Source organism: Sander lucioperca, chromosome 19 (assembly GCF_008315115.2).
Source record: "Sander lucioperca isolate FBNREF2018 chromosome 19, SLUC_FBN_1.2, whole genome shotgun sequence".
Lineage (NCBI taxonomy): Eukaryota > Metazoa > Chordata > Actinopteri > Perciformes > Percidae > Sander > Sander lucioperca.
Window position 1 is genome coordinate 6151879 of NC_050191.1, and position 21710 is coordinate 6173588.

The 21710-nt window shown below is 38.8% G+C and overlaps 2 protein-coding genes and 1 long non-coding RNA gene across 4 annotated transcripts; 2 read left to right on the forward strand and 1 right to left on the reverse strand.

Moving 5' to 3' along the window:
- Positions 1-1379: 1379 nt before the first annotated feature.
- uts1 (urotensin 1) lies at positions 1380-3016 on the forward strand. The gene is made up of 2 exons (XM_031313837.2): positions 1380-1698; positions 2308-3016. The coding sequence occupies exon 2, from the start codon at positions 2311-2313 to the stop codon at positions 2749-2751; it is 441 nt and encodes a 146-aa protein (XP_031169697.1). The 5' UTR covers positions 1380-1698; positions 2308-2310; the 3' UTR covers positions 2752-3016.
- Positions 3017-5745: 2729 nt separating this feature from the next.
- Positions 5746-8343, forward strand: LOC118493834. Its single transcript, XR_004895861.1, has 2 exons — positions 5746-6861; positions 7002-8343. It is a non-coding gene; the product is annotated as an uncharacterized LOC118493834 (long non-coding RNA).
- On the reverse strand, positions 6739-20823 carry trim54 (tripartite motif containing 54). Of its 2 annotated transcripts, XM_031313833.2 has the most exons (8): positions 20197-20720; positions 19432-19610; positions 15359-15539; positions 12539-12634; positions 12106-12339; positions 10529-10551; positions 9537-9661; positions 6739-8466 (listed from the first exon to the last, which is right to left on the reverse strand). In XM_031313833.2, exons 1-8 carry the CDS (start codon positions 20380-20382, stop codon positions 8417-8419), a joined length of 1074 nt encoding a protein of 357 aa, XP_031169693.1. In that variant the 5' UTR covers positions 20383-20720; the 3' UTR covers positions 6739-8416. The 2 variants fall into 2 exon arrangements, with proteins under 2 accessions (XP_031169693.1, XP_031169694.1); XM_031313834.2 differs by lacking the exon at positions 10529-10551 and having other exon boundaries at positions 20197-20823.
- Positions 20824-21710: the final 887 nt, after the last annotated feature.

Genomic DNA, 21710 nt, shown 5'->3' on the forward strand with positions numbered 1-21710 from the left:
TATGCAGCAAAGCATTTGTGAAGCCACAACACGCACAACCTTGAGGCGGATGGGCTGCACCAGCAGAAGACCCCACTGGGTACCACTCATCTCCACTAAAAATAGGAAATTGAGGCTACAATTCACCAAAATTGGACAGTTGAAGACTGGAAAAATGTTGCCTGGTCTGATGAGTCTCGGTTTCTGTTGAGACATTTAGATGGCAGTCAGAATTTGGCGTAAACAGAATGAGATCATGGATCCGTCATGCCTTGTTACCATTGGGCAGGCTGGTGGTGGTGGTGGTGTAATGGTGTGAGGGATCCCTTTCACCTTCAGAACTGCCTTAATTATTTGTGTCATTGATTCAACAAGGTGCTGGAAGCAATATGGGCCAAGAAATATTGGCCCATATTGATAGGATAGAGTCAAACACTGTATTAGTATGGTGTTCCTAATAATCCTTTAGGTGAGTGTAAGTGGATGGGCGTGTTGCTTAAGTCCTTGAGGATAATATATTCCTGGTGCAGTTGAGGTCTGTGTAAAATGACAAAAAAAAAATCAGATTCTGATAATAAAATGTAACAATTTTGCCAATAAGAGAATGTACAGAATGGATTATCTCTCCCTGATATGTGGCTTCCTCTGATGTATAGTTGGATGTTAGTGTGGAATTATTTGGGGGCCAAAATAAATGTAAAGACTTCAGAAACTTAGTCTTGTCTAATCAACATATAAATATATAACTTATCATTGTGTGTTACATGTCTTTACAGTCTTTACAAGTTACAGTAAGTTCAGCACCATGGATAGCTCCTATACAAATTCACTCTAAATGCAAAGGGATTTTTCATCGTTTTGTTCTCAGCAGTGTTTGATTGATTGGATGGCTGTTGAAATGATAAGATCTTAACTTGTAAAGGGCATCTGCTCAAAAATGAAGTGTTAAATGAACTCATTGATGTGAAAAGAAAAAAGAACACTCATTTATTGTGTTTTCCACTTCACTTCCACTTCTTTTCCGCATCACTTTGGCCTTCAAGGCAGTATACTTTTAATACTTAATTTGCCAGTTTAACTTTGCAATTAAGTAAACTTCAAAATGAAGGTAAAACCAATATCCTTGTGTCACAGACTCTGTCACGTGGGAAAGGTGAGATTCAATTCTGTTTAATTCAATTGAAAATACCTTATTAGTCCTTTTTAAAGCGGCAATTTGATGCAAGTTTGCAAACACAAATCACACATTCATAAAAACAATTTAAATAAAAAACTAATGTAAGAAAACCGTTGAAACACACAGCAGTTATTTGGCATATCATCACTAAAAACATTTCATTGATGATCTTCAAACTTGAAGAACCCTTGAAACTTTCTAAAAAAAAAAAAAAAAATCAACCTCAGAAACCCCCTCCTCATATGCTCCTTTTTGTCCCCCTGGGAGGTCACTCATAGAAAGGAATTAAACCAGTAACCTTATTTCCTGTCACTCACCGCATCCCCAGCTGTCCCTCAGGACTATATTGCTTTGTCGTCTCGATAGTTGTCCAGTTTCCAAACCGGGCTCTGTGTTTGCATTGACGTCAAACGAGCAGGCTGGATGTATAAAACCCTCCGTCCTCTCCAGTCGCCGCTCACAGGGACTTTTCAGACTCGGCTCCGACCTGAGATCCCACCGGCCGACCACAAAGTTCAGCTGCAGCATCTGGAGAGAATAAAGTGAGTACCGGAGCTTTCATTTACTCATTTTATCAGTGTAAAGTTTTGCTGAATTGGCCGTATGTTTGTGCAAGTGAGAATATGATGAAAAAACAGTGCAGGCATATCATCTTCAGATATATTGAATTCTCTAATACTTGCATAAACTACTAAAATACTAAACTCAGCTCATGTAATGTAGATTACACCTTTGTCCTTTTTTTAGTTAAGAACATTTTCTTATTTGCTCATTTTTTCTTACAGGGAAGTGCCTGTGATTGACATAACATGTAAATACTGTAAGATAACATAGTCTTTGACACCAGGGCCTATGTTAAATTTACCAGATTTAGCGACGGACTACAGTGGTAAAAATCATGCACCCTCTATACAAATACATTCAATTTCATTACTACTTTTTCACAGGCTTTCTGTCTCTTAACATTAAACCATATGATTTTATTTACAGTCATTTAGGCCTATGCATGATTAAAACTATACATTTTCCACAAAGAGTTGTCTGAAAAACTGCAAAACAATAATGGTGTTTACTGTGAGTTTGATTGGCCGCTTCAGTTTACTGATGATTATGTGATGTACTGTCATTTTTATAAATCTCTCTGGTTGCAGGACATGAAGCCAGTCCCCCTGCTCCTTCTCCTCTCCTCGGTCCTGCTCTCATCACACCTCCGCCCCGCTGCCGGTAGACCGCGCATCCTCCCCGGCTGGCTGGATAGCAGCGGCCGCCTCCAGACGCAGCAACTGGGCCAAGCGCTCCTCAGAGCGGCCGCCGCCGGGGACAGCACCGCGTCAGATCTACTGGGCGACAACATCCTGAGGTTTCTCCAAAAAAGAAACCTGAACCCTCTGCGCCTGCTCCCACCCGAAGAGGAGAGTGAGGAGGATGAGGCGGTGAGGACGGCGGCGCAGCTGTGGAAACGGAACGAAGATCCGCCGCTGTCCATCGACCTCACCTTCCACCTGCTGAGGAATATGATCCAGATGGCCCAGATAGAAAGCCAGAGGGAGCAGGCTCAGCTCAACCGCAAAGTCCTCGACGAGGTCGGGAAGTAAAGCTCTATTTTTTTTTTAATTGCCTCGTTAAAACAGCCAAACCGCTGTCTAAGTATTTAAGACCTCTGACATTAGTTGTTGTTTGTGCGCCTGCCTTCCTCTTCACATCATTTTTATGCACAGCTGGTGCCAATTTACGCATCACAGCACCCGCGAGTAAAATGTAAACTTCTTAAGTGTTATTTAAAGACTTTGTTGGGAAATATAGAATCGGACTTCTCAGACCCCCTGACCCCTTCACCGGCCCCTGGCTTCACCCCCAGCCTCCTCACACACACACACACACACACACACACACACACACACACACACACACACACTCCTACTCGCACTGGACTTTTGGAAGGCAACCTTTTAGGTATCATTTCATGACTTAACATTTGGAATTGAGCAGCGTTGTCATTTGACATTTATCTTTATGATCAAATATTTTGATGCTTGAAATGAAAATAGGACTGACATAAATATTTACAGTTTAATCATTCTTCTTGTCAGTAATTTGGATGACCTCATTGTTAATGTATGGACTGCTGTAATGATAATCATGATATTACCTCGCTTTACAGGCTACTTGTTTGCCCCTGCAGCTAAATAAGTCTAATGTAAGGTGCATTATGGGTGTGTGGCTTGTATCCACTAGACACAACTGAATTGGTGCTGTGTAGATATGATAAATGTCTTCATATACTATCCTAAAATGAGTAAATCTTTAGATGTTATAACTTACTATGAGTGTGGCTCAAACTGAAATTTCTCCACATTTCTACCATAATGTAGTGGTAAATTAAAACAATGGTAATCTCTGGCCTTAAGTTTGTGATCACAATATGGTGAATAAACACCAAAATAAAAAAGTTTTTCTTTTTCTTTGTATAACCTACTTCAGGATGATCCTTCAAATGGACAATAGTCTTATGATTTAAGTTAGACTAAAAAGATGGTAAGCTATTTGATTTGTTGTGTTTACCCTCCCCTCGACTTGATTAGTTCATGTAAACTACAATATTAAATGGCTAATTAAAGCACCAAGGTTTTGTGCTGCAAAAAAAAATAAAACCTCATAAAGGGTTTTTTAATGGTACCTTAAATTGTACTATACTGTACATAACTGGCCAAATAAAGGTAGTATTCAGCCTGTTAAAGGGATGACTCAAACGTAATAAGCTCATAATGAATCTTTAAACAGAAGAATAGACTATAGATCTACACAATGTGAAGCTTAAAAAAACTCCTCTCCATGGATATCAAACTCTCCTTTGTGTTTTTGTTGTTTTAATCCCACTCTGATTGTTTGAAGTTAATGAAATGGCGTCTTTAAGAATGGATCTGAGGTGGAAGGAAAGATAAAACACAACTTAATGTTGATTAGTTTTCCATCTTCAACCGTCGGCTCTCACCTTCCTTTCATCCTCCTTTAGTTGAGGGAGCACTGTATCACCTGTACTGTATCACCTGTAGCATGCTAACCTGCTAACAACGACAAAAAAAGAAGAAAAAACAAAGCTTTATTTTACCATAAACATTTATGTCTGACACTGATTCCATTGTTTTAGCAAAAGAAGAAAAAGCTTTTCTGCCATTTATATTTTGTAATAAAAAAGTCTGAAGTAAAACATCTTTTGATTCTGTTATTGTGCTGATTATAAATGTGTATTAATCGGTTATAAAAAATACAACTTTTGTGACTGCTGTATGGTCCAGTGTTTTTTCCATTTGTAATAGGATTTACAGATTTTTGTCCAGCTTGCGGCCGGGTCAAAGGACTGTAACAATGGTCATCTCTCAGTTGCGCTTCTGTCCATCTAACAACACTTTTAAAGCAAAATCGCAACACCTACTTGTCAGATTTCATTGATTTTTTTTTAGCTTAGATATTCATGTCCCGCAGAGGATGATTCATAATGATGATGAATGATGAAGCCCCTGACCTTTTTTCCAGCGTTGACATCAGGTCAAAAATGATGACATGTAACAAATGTCCCCAGTCAGACTCAAACTGTTGACTTTGCCTAGGTCATCTTCTTAAACTCCTACGCCACCTGAACGCCCCAACCCTTTTGATTTTAATTACCTTTATGCACTTTACTCCAACGCCATGCACAGGACAAACCATATATTTACATTGAGGTATTATTGCCAGTTTGATACAAGTGAATTAGCTTCTTTCTTTATCACAATACCTAAAACTTATTTCAACCCACAAATTCAACGGAGAACCGGGCTGACTTAATATGGTGTTTTATTTGATAATCCCTTCATTTTATTTTAGCTATTTAGTGTGTGATACAGAATAGAAATTAAATAAAACTGCTTAATCACACCACTTGCTAAAAAGCTATTAACTGTAATGAATTATACAATTTGTTATCACTTTCAACTTTTGGTTGAATGTTATCATTGCAACATAAGCTTTTTTAAAGCTCTATTATTGTTAAAGGCTCAGACATGATGGAAGTTAATGTCCAAGTTGTTGAAACATAAAAGAGAGGGAGAAGAAACAAACACAGAAGTTAAAATGGCCTATGAGTTCTTTGTTTCTCTGACTCAGTCTAAACTGTGGGTGTGTTGGTGATTCTTCTGCCTTATCACCACCTGTTTGTTTCATCTCCCTTGTTGTGCTTTACAAATGCAATTACATATCACTTTGTAGATGCAAAGCAATGGCAAACATGTTTGTCATCATACCGGTACTTTAAACTCTATTAAACTGCATAACTCAGAATGTTTGACTTTAAAAGATATAACCTGATGCTTAATCAAGTTCTGTACGCCTTGTGGCGACTGAGATTACTCAGTTACATTGCTAGTGCATGAAAATGATTGTTTGAATGATGTTTATTTTTAATCTAGATTAAAACTTTTCAAGCCCAGTTTTCCAAAAATCCCAGGATGCAAAAGTATTTCAGCTTGATTAACAGCATTAAGAAAATAATCAAGAACTTGCTCACAATGACAATGCTAACATGCTGATATTAAGCAGGTACAACGTTTACCATGTTCACCATTTTAGCATGTTAGCATGCTAACATTTGGCAAATACTGTAGCACTAAACAGAGTACAGATGGGGTTCATGAGAATGTCATTCATTTTGCAGGGATATGGTCCAAAACCAAAGTACTGGAGAAATGTTAATGTAATGATAGGGCTAAATGTAAGGTCAGGGGATCACCAAAGACCAAAGTTGTTACAATTCACACTTCAGGGGAACATGAATTGTTGCACAAAACATTATTGCAATCCATTCAATGTTTGAGAAATTTCTCTCTACACCATGAATGTCAACCTCATCGTGGCGCTAGAGGAAAAGCCACAGGATCATTGAAGTCGTTACAATACATCATCTGGGCACGATGAATGTTTTTATCAAATTTAATGGCAATCCATCCAATAGTTGTTGAGATATTTCTGTCTGCAAGCAGGAGTAAATAGTGTATTTTTTGGGAACTATTTTCAGCAGTGGATCAAACCACATTTGGTCCTCTAGTGAGTATTTATTGCAGCATTGCTCATACATGTGTTTTTTGGACAATAGAGCTTTATGACAGAGGACTAAGATATATCCGGCTTTGGATACCCACACAATACTTTGTAGTCGGAACAATTAATTGTTGGTTTAGTTTTTTTCATGTTGACAATACGAGAAATACAGAATAACAGCAGCCTCGTCCTTTAACAAAGGAGTGAGGTGCCCAACCCTAACAAAACCTTAAGCATAGAGGTGGCTGATCAGAAAATTTTCATGTGGGTCATCTTGGAAGGCTTGTGTTGGAAATGTATTTACATACAATCTGAAGAGAATTATAAAACTCTGAAGCCTTTAGAAAGTATTGTGACAGAAAAGCTATATAAGGGCTTTAAATCCGGAAGAAAAAGACCAACGTGAACAAAATCTTTTCCCTCCCACAGCACAGAATACAGTGCTAAATCCACTGTATACATTTCCTGTGAGCTATACATAGAGAGATATATTTAAACACAATACACTGGATGTTTTTTTATTTTATTCTTTTATACGGAACAAAAGGAAACAATGTGGGAGGCTAAAATCCAGCCAAGTCAGTCTTCTGGGCTGCTGCAGGAGGAACCACAGATGGAGAACGTATAGAAAGGTATGATTTCAATCAATCATTTAGGTGTTTGTTTTTACATGTTATCTTCATCTTTTTATGTGGCTGAATTCACTCTTGTGGATTTTTCCCGGAGGATTATGGTAAACCTCTATTTCCGTCTCTGTTTTACATTTCCTTAGGACTGCAGCAAGAACCTCGAGTAAAGAACAAAAGACGAATACCATGAGATCAGTGTCATCTTCCCACGTCCAAACAATCACCAGTAACTCTCCAGCTGCTCAGCCTAATGTCACACAAACGCAGCACGGAGGAGGATCCTGTTGTTGTTGTTGTTGCCGCCTTTGACTGAGTCAGCATGAATACGCTGATGCTGCCGCCTTCCTGAGTGGATGAGGGGAATCCTTCACTCTCTTTTTACGTAAGTGGTCTTGTTAGAGACAATTTCACACATCTCTTCTGTACGATACACAGTGAGCTGCTGCTGACTTCAGATTGTGCACATTACAATTCATCAGCAGCAAGAACATTTATAAACAGGCTCTGACACATTTGAACAACTTCAGTTTAAGAGCCGTCAGTTTTGTTTTTGCATTTTTAGAAACTTGTTTGTCTGCAGGATTCTCATTGAAACACTTGAAATATGAGGCATTTTATAATGTTCAAGACATGAAGTGAACCTTTAGGGTGCCATGTCATCGTCATATCATCGATGCAAAGTGAAAATTGCTGATACATATCATCATCTTTAAGATGCGCCTTTATTTTGAAATTGACATGGGCATCATCTCATATTGATTGAGGGCACCTGAATTGAATTAAATCAATATATTATAATTATTATTATTATTATTATTACCAAGGGGCCCTTTAAATAGGTTTTCAGGTTTCCTGGAGAATCTTCTACAGCAAACTAAGGAAATGTTTGATTTTATTTAGTTGTAAAACTTCTGTCTCTGTTCAAAGGTGATCTTTGGTGCATGATGTGAATGGCCTCCATGATAACTGAGCCAGCTCTACCTGCTGATGAAGACTGTGGGATGCAAAAGAAATATCCAGGAAAAGTTAGTAAGTGGACTTTGAGATTGTATGGCTTTTTCATTCAAAATTGTAGATTTTCTCACCAAAACAGTGACAGATCTATAATTCAGCACTAAATTAACAAATAAAAACACTTATGAGTCCCTCAAAACTAAATATTATGAATTAGACTCTGTAGTCAAATGTGTGTCCATTACGTGTATAAAACATAAAAACATTTGGCAAGAAGAGAGACAGGGCTACGGGTTTGTCCGCTCTAGCCGATGACTGGAAGCTGAATAACTAATGTGAGAAGTCTGACACTTTCTAAACCAAAATCAAACAAACCACAAAGCCCTGGCCATGCAAAACCCTGATCAATTCATCAATACAGGTCAACAGGGAGATTCAAGACAGAAACAAACACCTTGTATCCCCTTCTGTTATGTCTCTCAGAGAATATCAAATCATTGTACTTATATGTTTAACCTACAAAAAGTCAAAATCTGCACTTGAGTCATTAAAAACAAAAGCTTCCTCTGTTTTGGTCTTAAAATCTGGAGCAGAAGTCAAGTTCTCACTCTTCGCCACCTTCTTCAGGATCTTCTTCTCCATTATCTCCCACACCTACACACACACACACACACACACACACACAAACTTGTTTTTTAATTAAGAGGACACTGCATTGACTTACCCTTACCTTAACCCATACATACTAAAAACCAAGTCTTAACCCTAAAATCTAATGGTTTCCCTTGTAGGGACCTTTTTCATCCCCAAATGTGTCACAGTCCCCACAACGTGGTTAATACCAGTATACACACACTTTTGTTTAGACAGTAAACAGAGCTATTTACTGTAAACCTGTGTGAATGTGAATGGAAGCTAAATAAAATGGTGTCTGATCCTTCTGGAGGTCTTTGTGTAGCTGTAAGGTCAGGTGTTCACTGAGATGCTCATTCAGGGAGAATTATTTTATTAATGGTTTATATATCATGTGTAGTTTGGAGTTTTTACAATAGTATATAGTTGTTTTACTTTTAGAAGAGTTAGCTATTACTATATATTGGACGTTTGCCTCCCCATTGTTTTAATATTTGTATTAGTTATAAAGAAATCATAAAATATATATTGGAAAGGGGGGGGACAAAATACACACAGAGGGGAAAGGTCAGTATGAATAAGTACACTTAGTTACTCAAATAATAATCAAACAATAATCAAATAATGCAAATAATAAGCAAACCCATTTATCAACCAATCCATCGATCACCTTCATAACTAATAACTTAATCAACTATTCCAAAAAAATAAAACTAGCTTCACCTCTACAACAGTAAACCCTCGCTTTTACTTTAAGGGGAGACACTACAGGCGAATAGGGAAACTATTTTAACTTATAGATGTTTACATTAAGACTATTCTTTTTTTGTATAACAAGTTTTCTGAAATTTGTATGTTCAAATATGCAAATGAGGCATTATCCAGTGCTAACTTTTGGTGAGTTTAGGAGAAATCTAATTTAAAATAAACTCCTAAATGTGTATTTTGGATGTTTTTTCCACTAGTGGAGTACTTTAATTTTAATACTTAAAGTAAATGTTCTTGATTATACTTACATACTTTTACCTGGTTAACATTTTTACTGCAGGAGTTTATACTTTAAGTAAAGTATGTTGTTCCATGGTGCGTACCGGAGCAGAAGTTGATGTTCCTCAGCATGTCAGCGAGATCGTCAGTATCGATGAAGAAATGGCTCATACTCTCGTAACCGAGCTCTGGACGCTCCATGTTCGAGGCCCTGGCTGTCACTGCTATCCTGTTAACACAAACATGTTTCAAAATAAGACTTTGAGTTACTTCACACTTATATTCCATCTTTGTTGGGAGTCGCACATGCGCAGTAGCTAGGTAAGGACTACTACCCAGTCAGAAGCTGAGTATGAGGGCGTGCCACGCTAGCAGCTAGGCGAGCATTATAACGTGTTACAAAGTGACGTACGTTTGTCACGAAAGTAAAGGCTGGACTACAATAGAGCTGTTTGGAGCAGTTTGTGAACAGTGTTTTCTGTTGGAGATGGTAAGTCCCTTTGGGGTGGACTTTGGGCTTTTTCACTTTGTAAACCTATAACGTGCACAAAAAAAGATATATAACACAATAAAGGAAAGGGGAAAAGCCAAAAAGCATAATATGAGCACTTTAAGATGAAGCCTTCTAATCTGCAGCCTGTGTAGTATTGATACATTCAACAATAAATATTAAAGCAGGCAAACATCCATTTCAAAGGTTATTGATGTGGATTTAAAAGAACAATATTGGCTCGATCCATCAGCAAACCAAACACACACACACTCAGTAAACTCTATTTCATCCCCATGTGGCCGGGCACTGACGGCAGCATTCAGAGCAGATTATTTAGGTTTTTCTATCTTTTGTTGATCATCTGCTACATAAAATATACGTCAAACAGCTGATAACTGTTGACAACATAGCGCCGTATGCTATCAGTGGTGGAAAGCAACGAAGTACATTAACTTAAGGACTGTATTGTAGTACAAGTTTGATGGACCTTGTACTTTACTATTGAGTATTTCCATTTCCTGCAACTTTTGTTTTAATATGACCACATTCTCTACATGCAGAATCAGAGCTTCAGAGCTTCACCACAAACAACACTCAACTTACTTTTCCAGTATGACTTTGGCGCTCTGTGAGAGTGGAGAAGACGGAAAGGAGGAAAGAGACTAAGTTAATTACATTGTGCTTCAGTTGTCTGTGCCAACGATATCAGTCAGAAGTATTTGTCAGACATGTCACCGCATTAAATTAAAAACATGATAATAAGAAATACTGTCAGCTGCCAGAATGGCCTCATGGTTTTTACTACCTGCTGCCACACACTATATCTCCTTTAACACCTGCTCTGGCAGAGGATGTGTCTGCTGAGCATAAAACAGAGACACCTGAGGCTCCTACTCTCACACTCTCTCACACACACACACACATAACAAACACACACTTTCCTAAGTGGAGACACAGTGAAGCAGATGCGTTGCATCAGCAATAAGGATGCCCAATTTAGCAACAACCTGAGTGAGGTTTGACCCTCCAACTGTCTGCTGTCAAGTTAAACTTATTATTTTTTAAATTTTCAATCAACCTTCAAATTACATCAAAGATATAGACCAAACAATAATTAATTTGCCGTAGCGACTGATACAATACACGTCCTTTGATACATTTTTTAAAAACATTTTGTTGAGTTACAAAAGCAAACTGATGTTTCAGTTTAACATCTCAATTTCAAACAAGTCTGCTGTTGTAGACATGAGATTTAGAAGTCAGTGGAATGTGTTTGTGCTTGTTTCCTTCATCAAAACATGTCTGCATGTGATCAATTGGTTGATCGATACAGTACACTGGAGAGACTGAGCTGCTCTTCATTATCTCTGCAGCTGTATGAATTATTCATGTGTCTGTGGTGGGTGTGACGATATTGTCTGAGTCTTGAGGTATGCAGGACCAGAGACCCAGCAGTCCTCAGGGGGGTTTGTGGAAGCAAAGCGCCCGACATGGAGGCATCCAGCTGGGCTTACTGCCCCTGTTTCCCTAAAGCCCTTGATCATCAGTAGCAGCAGCAGCAGACATGGCCTGGGGACTACTGAGCATGGATCATCGTGTCTAATGAACCCTTTGACTGGGAAATATATCGATGCATGGAAGGAAACTTTGAATGATGGAGGAACGTGAGGTGTGAGATGAATTTGTTTAAATGAAAAACAAACTACTGCTGAGAAAAATATGCAGTTTATTTTGTGTCACCTGTATGTTTAGCATGAATGAAATGTTTGGTATGTAGGGGATTTTATTGATCATAGGGTTAAATTAAATTGGTGGTTCCCACACTGAGGGTCGGGACCCCTAAAAGAAGTTGCAGGATAAATCTAAGGTGATTAACCGAATAGAATATAAATTGCGTTAGTTCTTTCAGATTTTCCTCTATAATATTTGCATTTAATTTTTGGCTTCTAATCTTGTGAATTAAAGAATACTTTTTTGACTTCAGGCTTCTAAAAATCATTCAAAAGTTTGGGAAATTATCAGAAATAAATACATTTTGTGTTGACTCCCGATTATTTTCCAGTTTTCAGACCACTTGGGTCACTAAAACCCAGAAAATCCCCAATAAAAAAACAAGGACACTGACTCTCCAATCATCTAACTCAGCCTGCAGGAGCCAGCTGATATAAAGTGTGACCCACCTGTATAAACACAGGCATGTGTGGCTCTTCCATCGACTGAATGGCCGACTCCACCAGTGTTACCGCGGCCTCCAGGTGATCGCTGTGCTGACGAATGAGAGATTGAACACGTTTGAGTTTATCGTCCTGTTGTTTGGTGATGAGCCCCACCAGTTCCTGCTTCCGCTCGTCCAAGATGGCTAACAGGCTGTCGAAACGGAGGGCTAGCTGTTCTCTCTGTCGCTGACCGTTCTCCTGAGGTGAGAAAAGAAACTTTGTGTTGTTTATAAATGTCTGCTTGGGCTGCTTCCTTACTCATTTCGATGTAAGTAAGTGCACTGTACATCTATTATGTGAGAAATATAAATACTTTGCATTGGCTGATACATAAACAACAAACTAGGTGTCTTGATGTAAAAAAATAACAAATTTCATTTTTGTGCGTGTGCCTAACCTCTACAGTACAGCAGATTTCTTCCATCTGAGAGATGACTGCCTGGACGTGGTCGTTGCTGGCGACCAAGATGGCAATGCCATCGCTCAGGTCTGTCTGCAAACATCCAGAACATCACTGACATTCATTTTTATATTTATAGTTTATTATAGCTTCTGCACAGTTTTATTGTCATGTATTAGCGTAGCAAACATTCTCATCCTATATGTAGGCCAACATTAAATCACCAAATGTTTTTGTTTTGTTTTTCAAGTTAACCTTTGCATGAAGTTGGAGGATCAACAGCTTTCCTCAACCTCATTTGAATTTCAGATGAGTGAATCAGAGACAGAGTGAGAGATGGAGAGGCCGGCGCTGAAATGTCAACAAAGCCAACTGCTCACTAACATGCTTGATGCTGCTGCTGCTGCCATCTGCATGACAAAACTGCTCCTTTCTTTGTCTTTGTGTGACTTTGTGTGTTGGCAAATGAGCTATTAAGGTTTCTTTAATGCGATATATTTGATGTATAAGTTATTAAAACAGGTATCTGGTATTACCGTAAATGACCTTTAGATGACTAAATAATAAACACCAGGTGTGTCCTGATTTCAGTGGTTAAATACAGTATTCACTTTTATGCACTAAGTGGTACGTCAGTGTGCATCTTGGTTTGCGGTTTTGAAAAGAGGAAAGTAAGAAAAAGAAAGATTTAAAAATAGAAACAGAAAGAATGTGAGATAAAGGCCACCATGCTTTTAAGAAGTCGCCCACATGCACTTTTTGGAGAAATGTTAAAGTTTAGAACTCTTTGATGGACTGACCTTTAAACAAGCTTCAGCTTCCGTTGTGAATAAAAAAAACCCTCCTAAATAAAACCTGCTTACTTCTGATACAACAGCAACAATGTCTATACATTAATATTTTGTTTTGGTTTTGTTGCTTTGCCTGAAAGTGAAGTGAAATGGATTTGAGTGTAGTGAACCAGAGTATATGTATGGTCTAGAGCAGTAGTATGATGTGAATGTAAGTAGGGAGTGAAGTGGACTGAATTATGTGGAAGGAAGTGATGTAAAGTGAAGTGGAGTGCACTGGCATTCAAGATTCAAATAGCTTTATCGTCTAATATGTTGCCATGTTAAAACATTTTCTTTTGATTGAAGGCAGAGTGTGTGTGATGTGTCAGTAGCATGAGTTTTGTATATGTATTGCATCGGGAATGAAGGATTTGTTGTATAATAACTTTTTAGCCAGAGGCACTGTGAACCTTCTTCCTGATGGTAATAGCTCAAAGCTTTGGTGGAGGGGGTGGGAGGCATCCTGGATGATGAAGTTGGATTTTTCTTTCCACTGCTTGTATTTAAAGATCAGATGGCTGTTTTTTTGGAATGCCTATGATCTTAACGGCCTGCCTGGCTATCCTAGCCAGCTGTCTCTTGCATTTGTTTGGTAGGAAGCTGTACCAAGATGTGATGTTGAAAAGATGTCAGACTCTATCAGTGAGTGGTATACTCTGGATAGAATGTCCTGTCTCACTTCAAATCCTTTAAGCCTTCTGAGGAGACACATGAGCTGTTGGGCCTTTTTGTAAATTGTGTCAACGTGCAGGGTGAAGGTGTGATGGTGGTCAATCAAAGTACCAAAGTACTTAAAACTTTCAACCTGTTCCACTACTTGCCCATGATGCAAGATGAAATGATGTGGAGTGGCATTAAGTGAAGCTGATTAAAGTGAATTGAACTAAAGTGAACTAACGTGGATTGCACAAGAGTAAAGAAAAGTAAAATAAAGCAGAGTGGAGTGAAGAGTGAAGTGGAGTAAAGTGTCATGATAGAAGGTGGAAGCCTTGTCAGAGTGGTAAGTAAAATGATTGATGTGGCGAAGTCATGCCCATCATTATTGACATCTACTATCAACAGGTTCTCAGGAAGGCTAATGCCACTGTGGAGTATTCTTCTGATCAGGGGGACGCAGGGGGAGTTTGAGTTATTGCCATCGGGCCGGCGTTTCAGGGTGCCTGCAGGAAGGACTAACATAAGAGATTTAGGGCATCCTTTGTTCCAGTAGCCATTGGTCTGCTGAACTCCATCAAATGATCACTGTACTGGAGATTCACTCATCATAAGCTTTCATCTGTTGCTTCTGCACTTTACAATAGAACTGGTGGGAAGTTCTTTTTAACGAGATCTTGTATTGTTATGTTTTGTTCATATAATGGATGTGATTGTGGACTGCTTGGCTTACCGTGCCTGCAAAAAACAATTTCCCTTAGTGGGACAATAAAACTGAACTGAACTGAATGATGTGAAGTGGAGTGGCATGAAGTTAAGCTGAGGAAAGAGAATTGAACTAGAGTTAAGTAAAGTGAAGGAATGTGGAATCAATTAATGTGAAATGGATGTGAGAACAAAGAAAATGTGAATACCGGTATGAGTGTAATGGTTGTAAAGGGAACTAGAATGAAGAGGCATGACCTAAGGGGGAATGTAGAAAGTAGAGCAGAGTGGCACACAATGAAGAGGAGTGAAATAAATTGAACTAGAGTGAAGTAAAGTTAAATAAAGTGAAGTAATGTGGAATCGAGTTATGCGAAGTGGATGTGAGAACGAAGAAAAGAGGATTAGAGTGTAAAGCTGAAGTGACCTGGACTGAGCTGAAATAGTGTGGAGTGAAGTGGAGTGATGTGAAATGTACTGGCAGTGAAGTGATGTGGACTGGGTGATGTAAAAAGAGGTGAATTGAAGTGGCATTATAAAGTGAAGTGATGTGGAGTGAAGTGACTGGTTAGAAAACGACACCTTGTTATAATAAAAGAAAAGCCGATAACGTTTTTTTCTTTACCTTCTGTCTCATATAAACGCTGCTGAGCGGTGCGACCTCACAGTCTTTGTGTTTTCCGAACACCTTGCACATGGAGCAGGTCGGCGTCTCACAGGACAGGCAGTAGATATTGATCTTCTCCTCTTCATGTTCTTCACACAGCAGCTGCTGCTTCTGCTGCTCTGGCTTGATGTTCACAAGCCTGGAAGAGACAAAAAGTAGAAATGGATCATCAAACTTTCATGCACAGCTTTTTATATATATATATATCATTCTCAACTTGTGAAATAACCCAAACTGTTCTGACATAGGGACTCATGTTGGATCACATGATCACATCACTCATTGAAAGAAAATTGATTGAGAAAATACGTTTTCCTTAAACTTCTTTTACCATATCATCATTAGACAAACACCAGATTACATACATTTGTTTTGGATTACAGTGTAGTAACTATAAGGGGCAGACATAAAACTTGAAGCACCTAGAAAGAGTTCAAGTGTGGGAGAGAAACTCATGTTTTTACACTGCTAAAAAAACATTTTTCACCCAGAAGTACAACCAGTGTTTTACTTTACAAGATAATCCAAAGCACAGCCTTCTTTGCTACCAGCCATCATTTTAAAGCACTTATAATGTGCTTAAAATGCCCTTAAAGGAAGACTTAAAGGCCAGATTTGCATGCACTAGTGGGATCTTGCCCACAAGACTTGGCAAAATTGTCTGTATTTTTAAACCAGTTAGTTTACGTCTGTTATTGCTGACGTATATAGACGTCAGTGGATGATAGACGTGAATCGCTTGGCTGAGAACACTGTTGTTTCTTTGTCACCTGGGAACCAAGATGGTGTCAGCTTCCAATAGTATACATCCAACGCACATAATGAATTTAATGAATTACGTCATTTTCCTCCCAGATTTGACAGTTCTGCCATATTTGCAATGTACATGATCCTCTCAATGCCAAACATATAATTATCATACAAGGACAAATGAACAACCAGATCAACAAACGCAATTTACCAAATTTGCCTTTTAAGCCCTCACATGGAGGTCACAGTGGCACATTTAGGCAGTTGGGACAGTTAAGAGACATCCTAAAAAGCAAAGCCTATTTTGCAAAAAAAAAAGGGTTCTTTGTATTCTGACGTTGGTGTCTCTGACAGAAATGATGATTAAGTAATGAGAATTGTTTTCCACACATACAAATATTATGAGAAACTACAAGTTACGAAACATTTGTGAACAATCACATCTATTTTAGCCCACACAGATAATGAGGGGACTCCTGTCCTCCTGTCTCTAATGAGTGCCAACAGTGACTCATTGAGCTTCTATTTCGGAGTTAGGGTGACTTAAATATCAGTGCAGAGTTGTAGTAAGTGTGTACGCTTATAAAACAGAGGCAGATGGACTGAAGAGGCTTCTACTTGGATCATGTTTCTTTTTATACAAATTTGTAATAGCAACAGACTTTAAACAATCAACAAAATGATTTTTTTTTTTCAGCCTTTAATGGAAAGAACAGCAAGATATTAAAGGGGAGAGAGGGGGATGACATGCAGGAAATCTTCTCAGGTTGGACTCAAATCCTGGACCTTCTGCATCGAGGTATACACCTCCATATATGTGTGCCTGCTCTACCCACTGAGCCAACCTGGCCACAACAAAATGTATTTTCAAGCATTAGTTAGCTGATTGATGATAACCAAAATAACTATGACCAAATTCATGCCAATGATACGTAACACTTGCTTCGATTCAATTCAATTTTCAATTCAATTTTCAATTCAATTTTATTTATAGTATCAATTCATAACAAGAGTTATCTCGAGACACTTTACAGATAGAGTAGGTCTAGACCACACTCTATAATTTACAAAGACCCAACAATTCCCCACAAGCAAGCATTTGGTGCAACAGTGGCGAGGAAAAACTGAGTGGTGAGGAAAAACTGCCTTTAGGCAGAAACCTCGGACAGACCCAGGCTCTTTGTGGACGGCATCAGTCGCTGCCGGTTTGGACACAGACACTCATACAGATATACAGATATAGAGAAATATGATTCACAATAACTATAGCAGTTGGAATGATGAACAGTGGCAGTTATAGTAACAATAAAGATAGTGGAACTATGACAAGAAATAATAGCTGGTGAATTGTTAAAGTGCTCATATTATGCTTTTTGACTTTTTCCCTTTCCTTTATTGTGTTATATATCTTTTTTGTGCATGTTATAGGTTTACAAAGTGAAAAAGCCCAAAGTCCACCCCAAAGGGACTTACCATCTCCAACAGAAAACACTGTTCACAAACTGCTCCAAACAGCTCTATTGTAGTCCAGCCTTTACTTCAGAGACAAACGTGGTCACTTTGTAACACACGTTATAATGCTCGCCTAGCTGTTGGCACGGCACGCCCTCATACTCTGCTTCTGACTGGCTAGTAGTCCTTACCTAGCTACAGTGCCTGTGTGACTCCCAACAAAGATGGAACAGAAGTGAGATGCCTCACTCTGTAGCTAAAACAGAGAGCTCAACACACAGGGTGAAAAGAGGAGCTGCAGCAATGTGCAGTACAACAAATATATGATGTTTTTTGAAAATTAAACCATGTTAACCTATTCTGATATAACCTCTAAATACAATTATGAACCTGAAAATGAGGATAATATGAGCACTTTAAAGTTATTAATTATGAAGTTGGTTGGTTCACAAAGCATATAAAACTTCAAGCCTCCTGAATCTCTGCAGCTCCCCGCAGACACAACTCAACACAGTTTAACATCTGAGGATGAGATAGAGATGTTAAATTGTTTTAAATTAAATTTGTGTCCATCCCATTGCCGATTTTTTTTATCCTGCACGTCAAAAAAACTCTGCATCAAACACCTGTCCTGTTATAACTGCACTTTTATTGACTCCAACTCTAAACTACATTCTTTTTTTCATCTTGACTTTCTTAGACATTCTTCACCTTTTCTATTATGTTTCCCGTGCACACGCAGATCTTGCATTTAACTTGTAGTCAACAACAAGTGCATCAAAATGCAAATATAAAGAACTGTATTCATCACGTGAGGGGGTAATACACAAAATCAAGAGAGTGCACATGTTTCAAAACTGGATCAAAATATTTCACTGTCGTGTTGTGTGACTGATTTTCGATTTGACCTCTTGATCTATTGACAACAACATTTGTCGCATAAGTTGCAAATTAAATCAAATAAATAAAAACGTTGTATTAATGCCAGCCCACCGTTTTATTTCCTTATCTATTTTTATAATTATTGTTTTTATCTTATATTATTGTTGGGTATTTTATTCCATTTTATTTTTTATTATATCTCATGAAATGTTATTCCTGCTTCAACCATGTAAGGCACTGTGTATAATTATTATAGTTACTAAAAATGAGGGACAATTAAAGAGAAAATAACCCCCAAGTGTGTTATCAACCATGAATTCAAATTGTCATATCTGTTCACTACTGTATAGCAAGTACCAGATTTTTTTTTATCAGCCTCAAAGCCTTAAACTATTGTCTGCAATGAAAATGTCCGTCATTATGAATGCATCAACTCTGCATTACTATCAAACAAAGACTGAAGTCAGAAATCTGAAGACTGGCAGTAATAGAATACAATACTGCTCTCTATTGGTGGTCACTAATTATTACAATAACATGCAGTCTTACTTCAGATTCTATATATAAAGACCTTTTCTTACCAAACATGTTTGGAAGATGTGACGTGAATACTGAACAACAACTGGGAAAGAGAAAATAGTTGAATTTAAGGGAATTTTAAAATAATGATTCAAATTCAACTTATGGTTTTGCTGATTGTTGACAAATACTGTACATCTGCTTACAATTACATTAAAGTGTTAAACCATGTATTAAATGTTTATGTAGTGCTGAAGAGAGGGAGGTTAAATGAAAAAGTAAAGTGGGATTTCTTACCCATACCTCACTCTCTCCTGCAAACACACACACACAAACACACACACACACACACACACACACGCACACGCACACGCACACGCACACGCACACACACACACACACACACACACACTCACTCACTCACTCACCTGGAGGACTCCTGCTGTCTGTAGATGTCTATGATGTTCTCCACCAGCAGGTTCCTCTGCAGACCGAAGACCCCGTGGCGGTCCAGCACCACCTCATGGCGGCACGCCGGACAGCGGAAGCGAGTGCCACTGGAAGCCATGCTGGAGGAGCCACGGGACTGCCACAGAGGGTTCGCTGACTGGAGAAAGAGAGGAAGGACTGTTTTCTTTCTACAATAGTTCCAACATCAAACTGCTCACAACAAGGTCTGTTGATTATGATTTGGAAACAGAGACATTGCTGTTCAGTTTTTCAAATAAAATTTTGTGACTTTTTTTGGCGCTTTGAGCACCACAAGCAGAGTGCCATCTAGTTCCATTATATTGGAGGGAAGGCAGACATCGCTACGGTCGATATCTCCAACACTGGGCAACTCACACCTAAACTATCTAGACTGATAAATAGCCCTACAGGTAAGAGGGAACATTTGTTTTTGATTTGGGGGTGAACTGTCCCTTTAAGTAACATTTTGAATGTAGGACTTGGAGTACTTATAGACCATGGTATTTCTACTTTTACTTAGGTAAAGGATCTGAATACTTCATCCACCACTGGGTGAATGTTTGATACCAGAAATATATTTTCTTGGACTATTCCATTCATTTAAAATTAATGTAAAACACCACCTGAATTTGAAATAATGATGAAGCTCGTAATTGAAAAATTGGTTGAGATGAAAATGGTCCAAAAAAATGAATTGTAACCCTCTAAGATGCCAGCCTCACCTGAAAGATGTCGTTGGCACACTTGCGGCAGAGGTTGTGCTGGCAGGGCAGGATGACCACGGGTTTGGAGAACATCTCCAGGCACACCGGGCAGATCAGCTGCTTCTCCAGGTTCTCCATGGTGGCTCCTCTGCCAGCGCCGGGCCCAGAACTGCCTGCTGATGGAGGCCTGAGAGCAAAGTTCATCCCCTCCAGGGAGCGGTGAGCAAAACGTCCACGAAGACAGAAGAGGGTAACAAGCAGTGAAACACAAGTTGGGGGTATATATTCTAGTTTTGTTGGTGTTTTTAAGTCGTATTTTCTCTCCGTCTTCTGTTCTAGCTTTTACAATGTCTCTTTCCCCAGCTGTCTATGCCTTTACTCCCTCTGCCAGCCTGTCTAACCCCTATGTAAAGACCCACCAATGCCCCCTGTCTCTGTCCCACAGCAGCCGGCTTGTTGACTGTTGGTATTTTTAGCTCTTCAGTTTGTTCTGGCTTGGGTTACTGTCTAAACTGTGTTCCCCAGTCGGATCACTGGAAAATATGGGCGTGGCAGAGGATCAGGACAGTGAATTGTACTGAACTGTATTTGTATAGTGCTTTTTCTAGTCTTAACAACTACTCAATGTGCTTTTACATAGTACAAGAACCATTCACCATTCCATACAATGTGCCACCTGCTCATCAGATAAACATTCACACACATTTACACTCCGATGGCGCAGCATCGGGAGCAATTCGGGGTTCAGTGTCTTGCCCAAGGACACCTCGACATAGGACTGCAGGGCACCAGGAATCAAAACCACCAACCCCCACGACAGTGGTCTACCAGGGTTCAAATGATAATGTTTGTATGGAGTCTGACACTAAAGAGGGGATCCTGGTGACATAATGGAACCTCTGGCCGCCATGTTTGAGGTCATTAGCACTTTGGAATAAACAGCTCCATTTCCCAACTTAGACTTCTGTTTTTGTTACAACAGTACTCAGCACACGGAAGAACTGATACAACTTAGCCTATTGCATTGTTTGGCTTGCTAGAGTCATAGCCATAATAAAAGAATAATACCACACTGTAGAAGTATACTCTACAAGTACTACAAGCAAAATTCCTGCATTCAAAATCTTACACAATTAAAAGTACAAAAGTAAGCATAAAAAAATACTTCAAGTACCAAAAGTAAAAGTATATATTATATTATTGGATATTATTATTATTATTGGATTGATGCATTCATGTGTTGTTCAACCAGTTAAAGGTGGAGCTAATTTAAATTTATTCATATTTATTTTGATATATATATATAATCGATACAATGTGATACGGTTGGCGGGTGTAGTTCGGTAGAAAGAAAATAGTTCCTACAGTATACGTGAAACAGCTCACAACTAGGTCTGTGGATCTTGAATAACCGGGTCATGATTTCAGGAAAGAGACATTGCTGTTGAGTTTACAAATTAATTTTTTTGCTGCTTTGAGCGCCACAAGCCGAGTGCCATCTAGTTCCATTATATTGGAGATATATCGGTCGA

Bases quoted from the DNA above. Each gene is read 5' to 3' on its own strand.
- uts1 (XM_031313837.2), top strand. From the start codon at position 2,311: ATGAAGCCAGTCCCCCTGCTCCTTCTCCTCTCCTCGGTCCTGCTCTCA.
- trim54 (XM_031313833.2), bottom strand. From the start codon at position 20,382: ATGAACTTTGCTCTCAGGCCTCCATCAGCAGGCAGTTCTGGGCCCGGC. The intron at 12,340-12,538 runs GTTAGGCACACG...TTCTCACCTCAG, and splicing joins AAATCTGCTGTACTGTAGAG to GAGAACGGTCAGCGACAGAG. The intron at 8,467-9,536 runs GTACGCACCATG...GTGTGTGTGTAG, and splicing joins GAACATCAACTTCTGCTCCG to GTGTGGGAGATAATGGAGAA.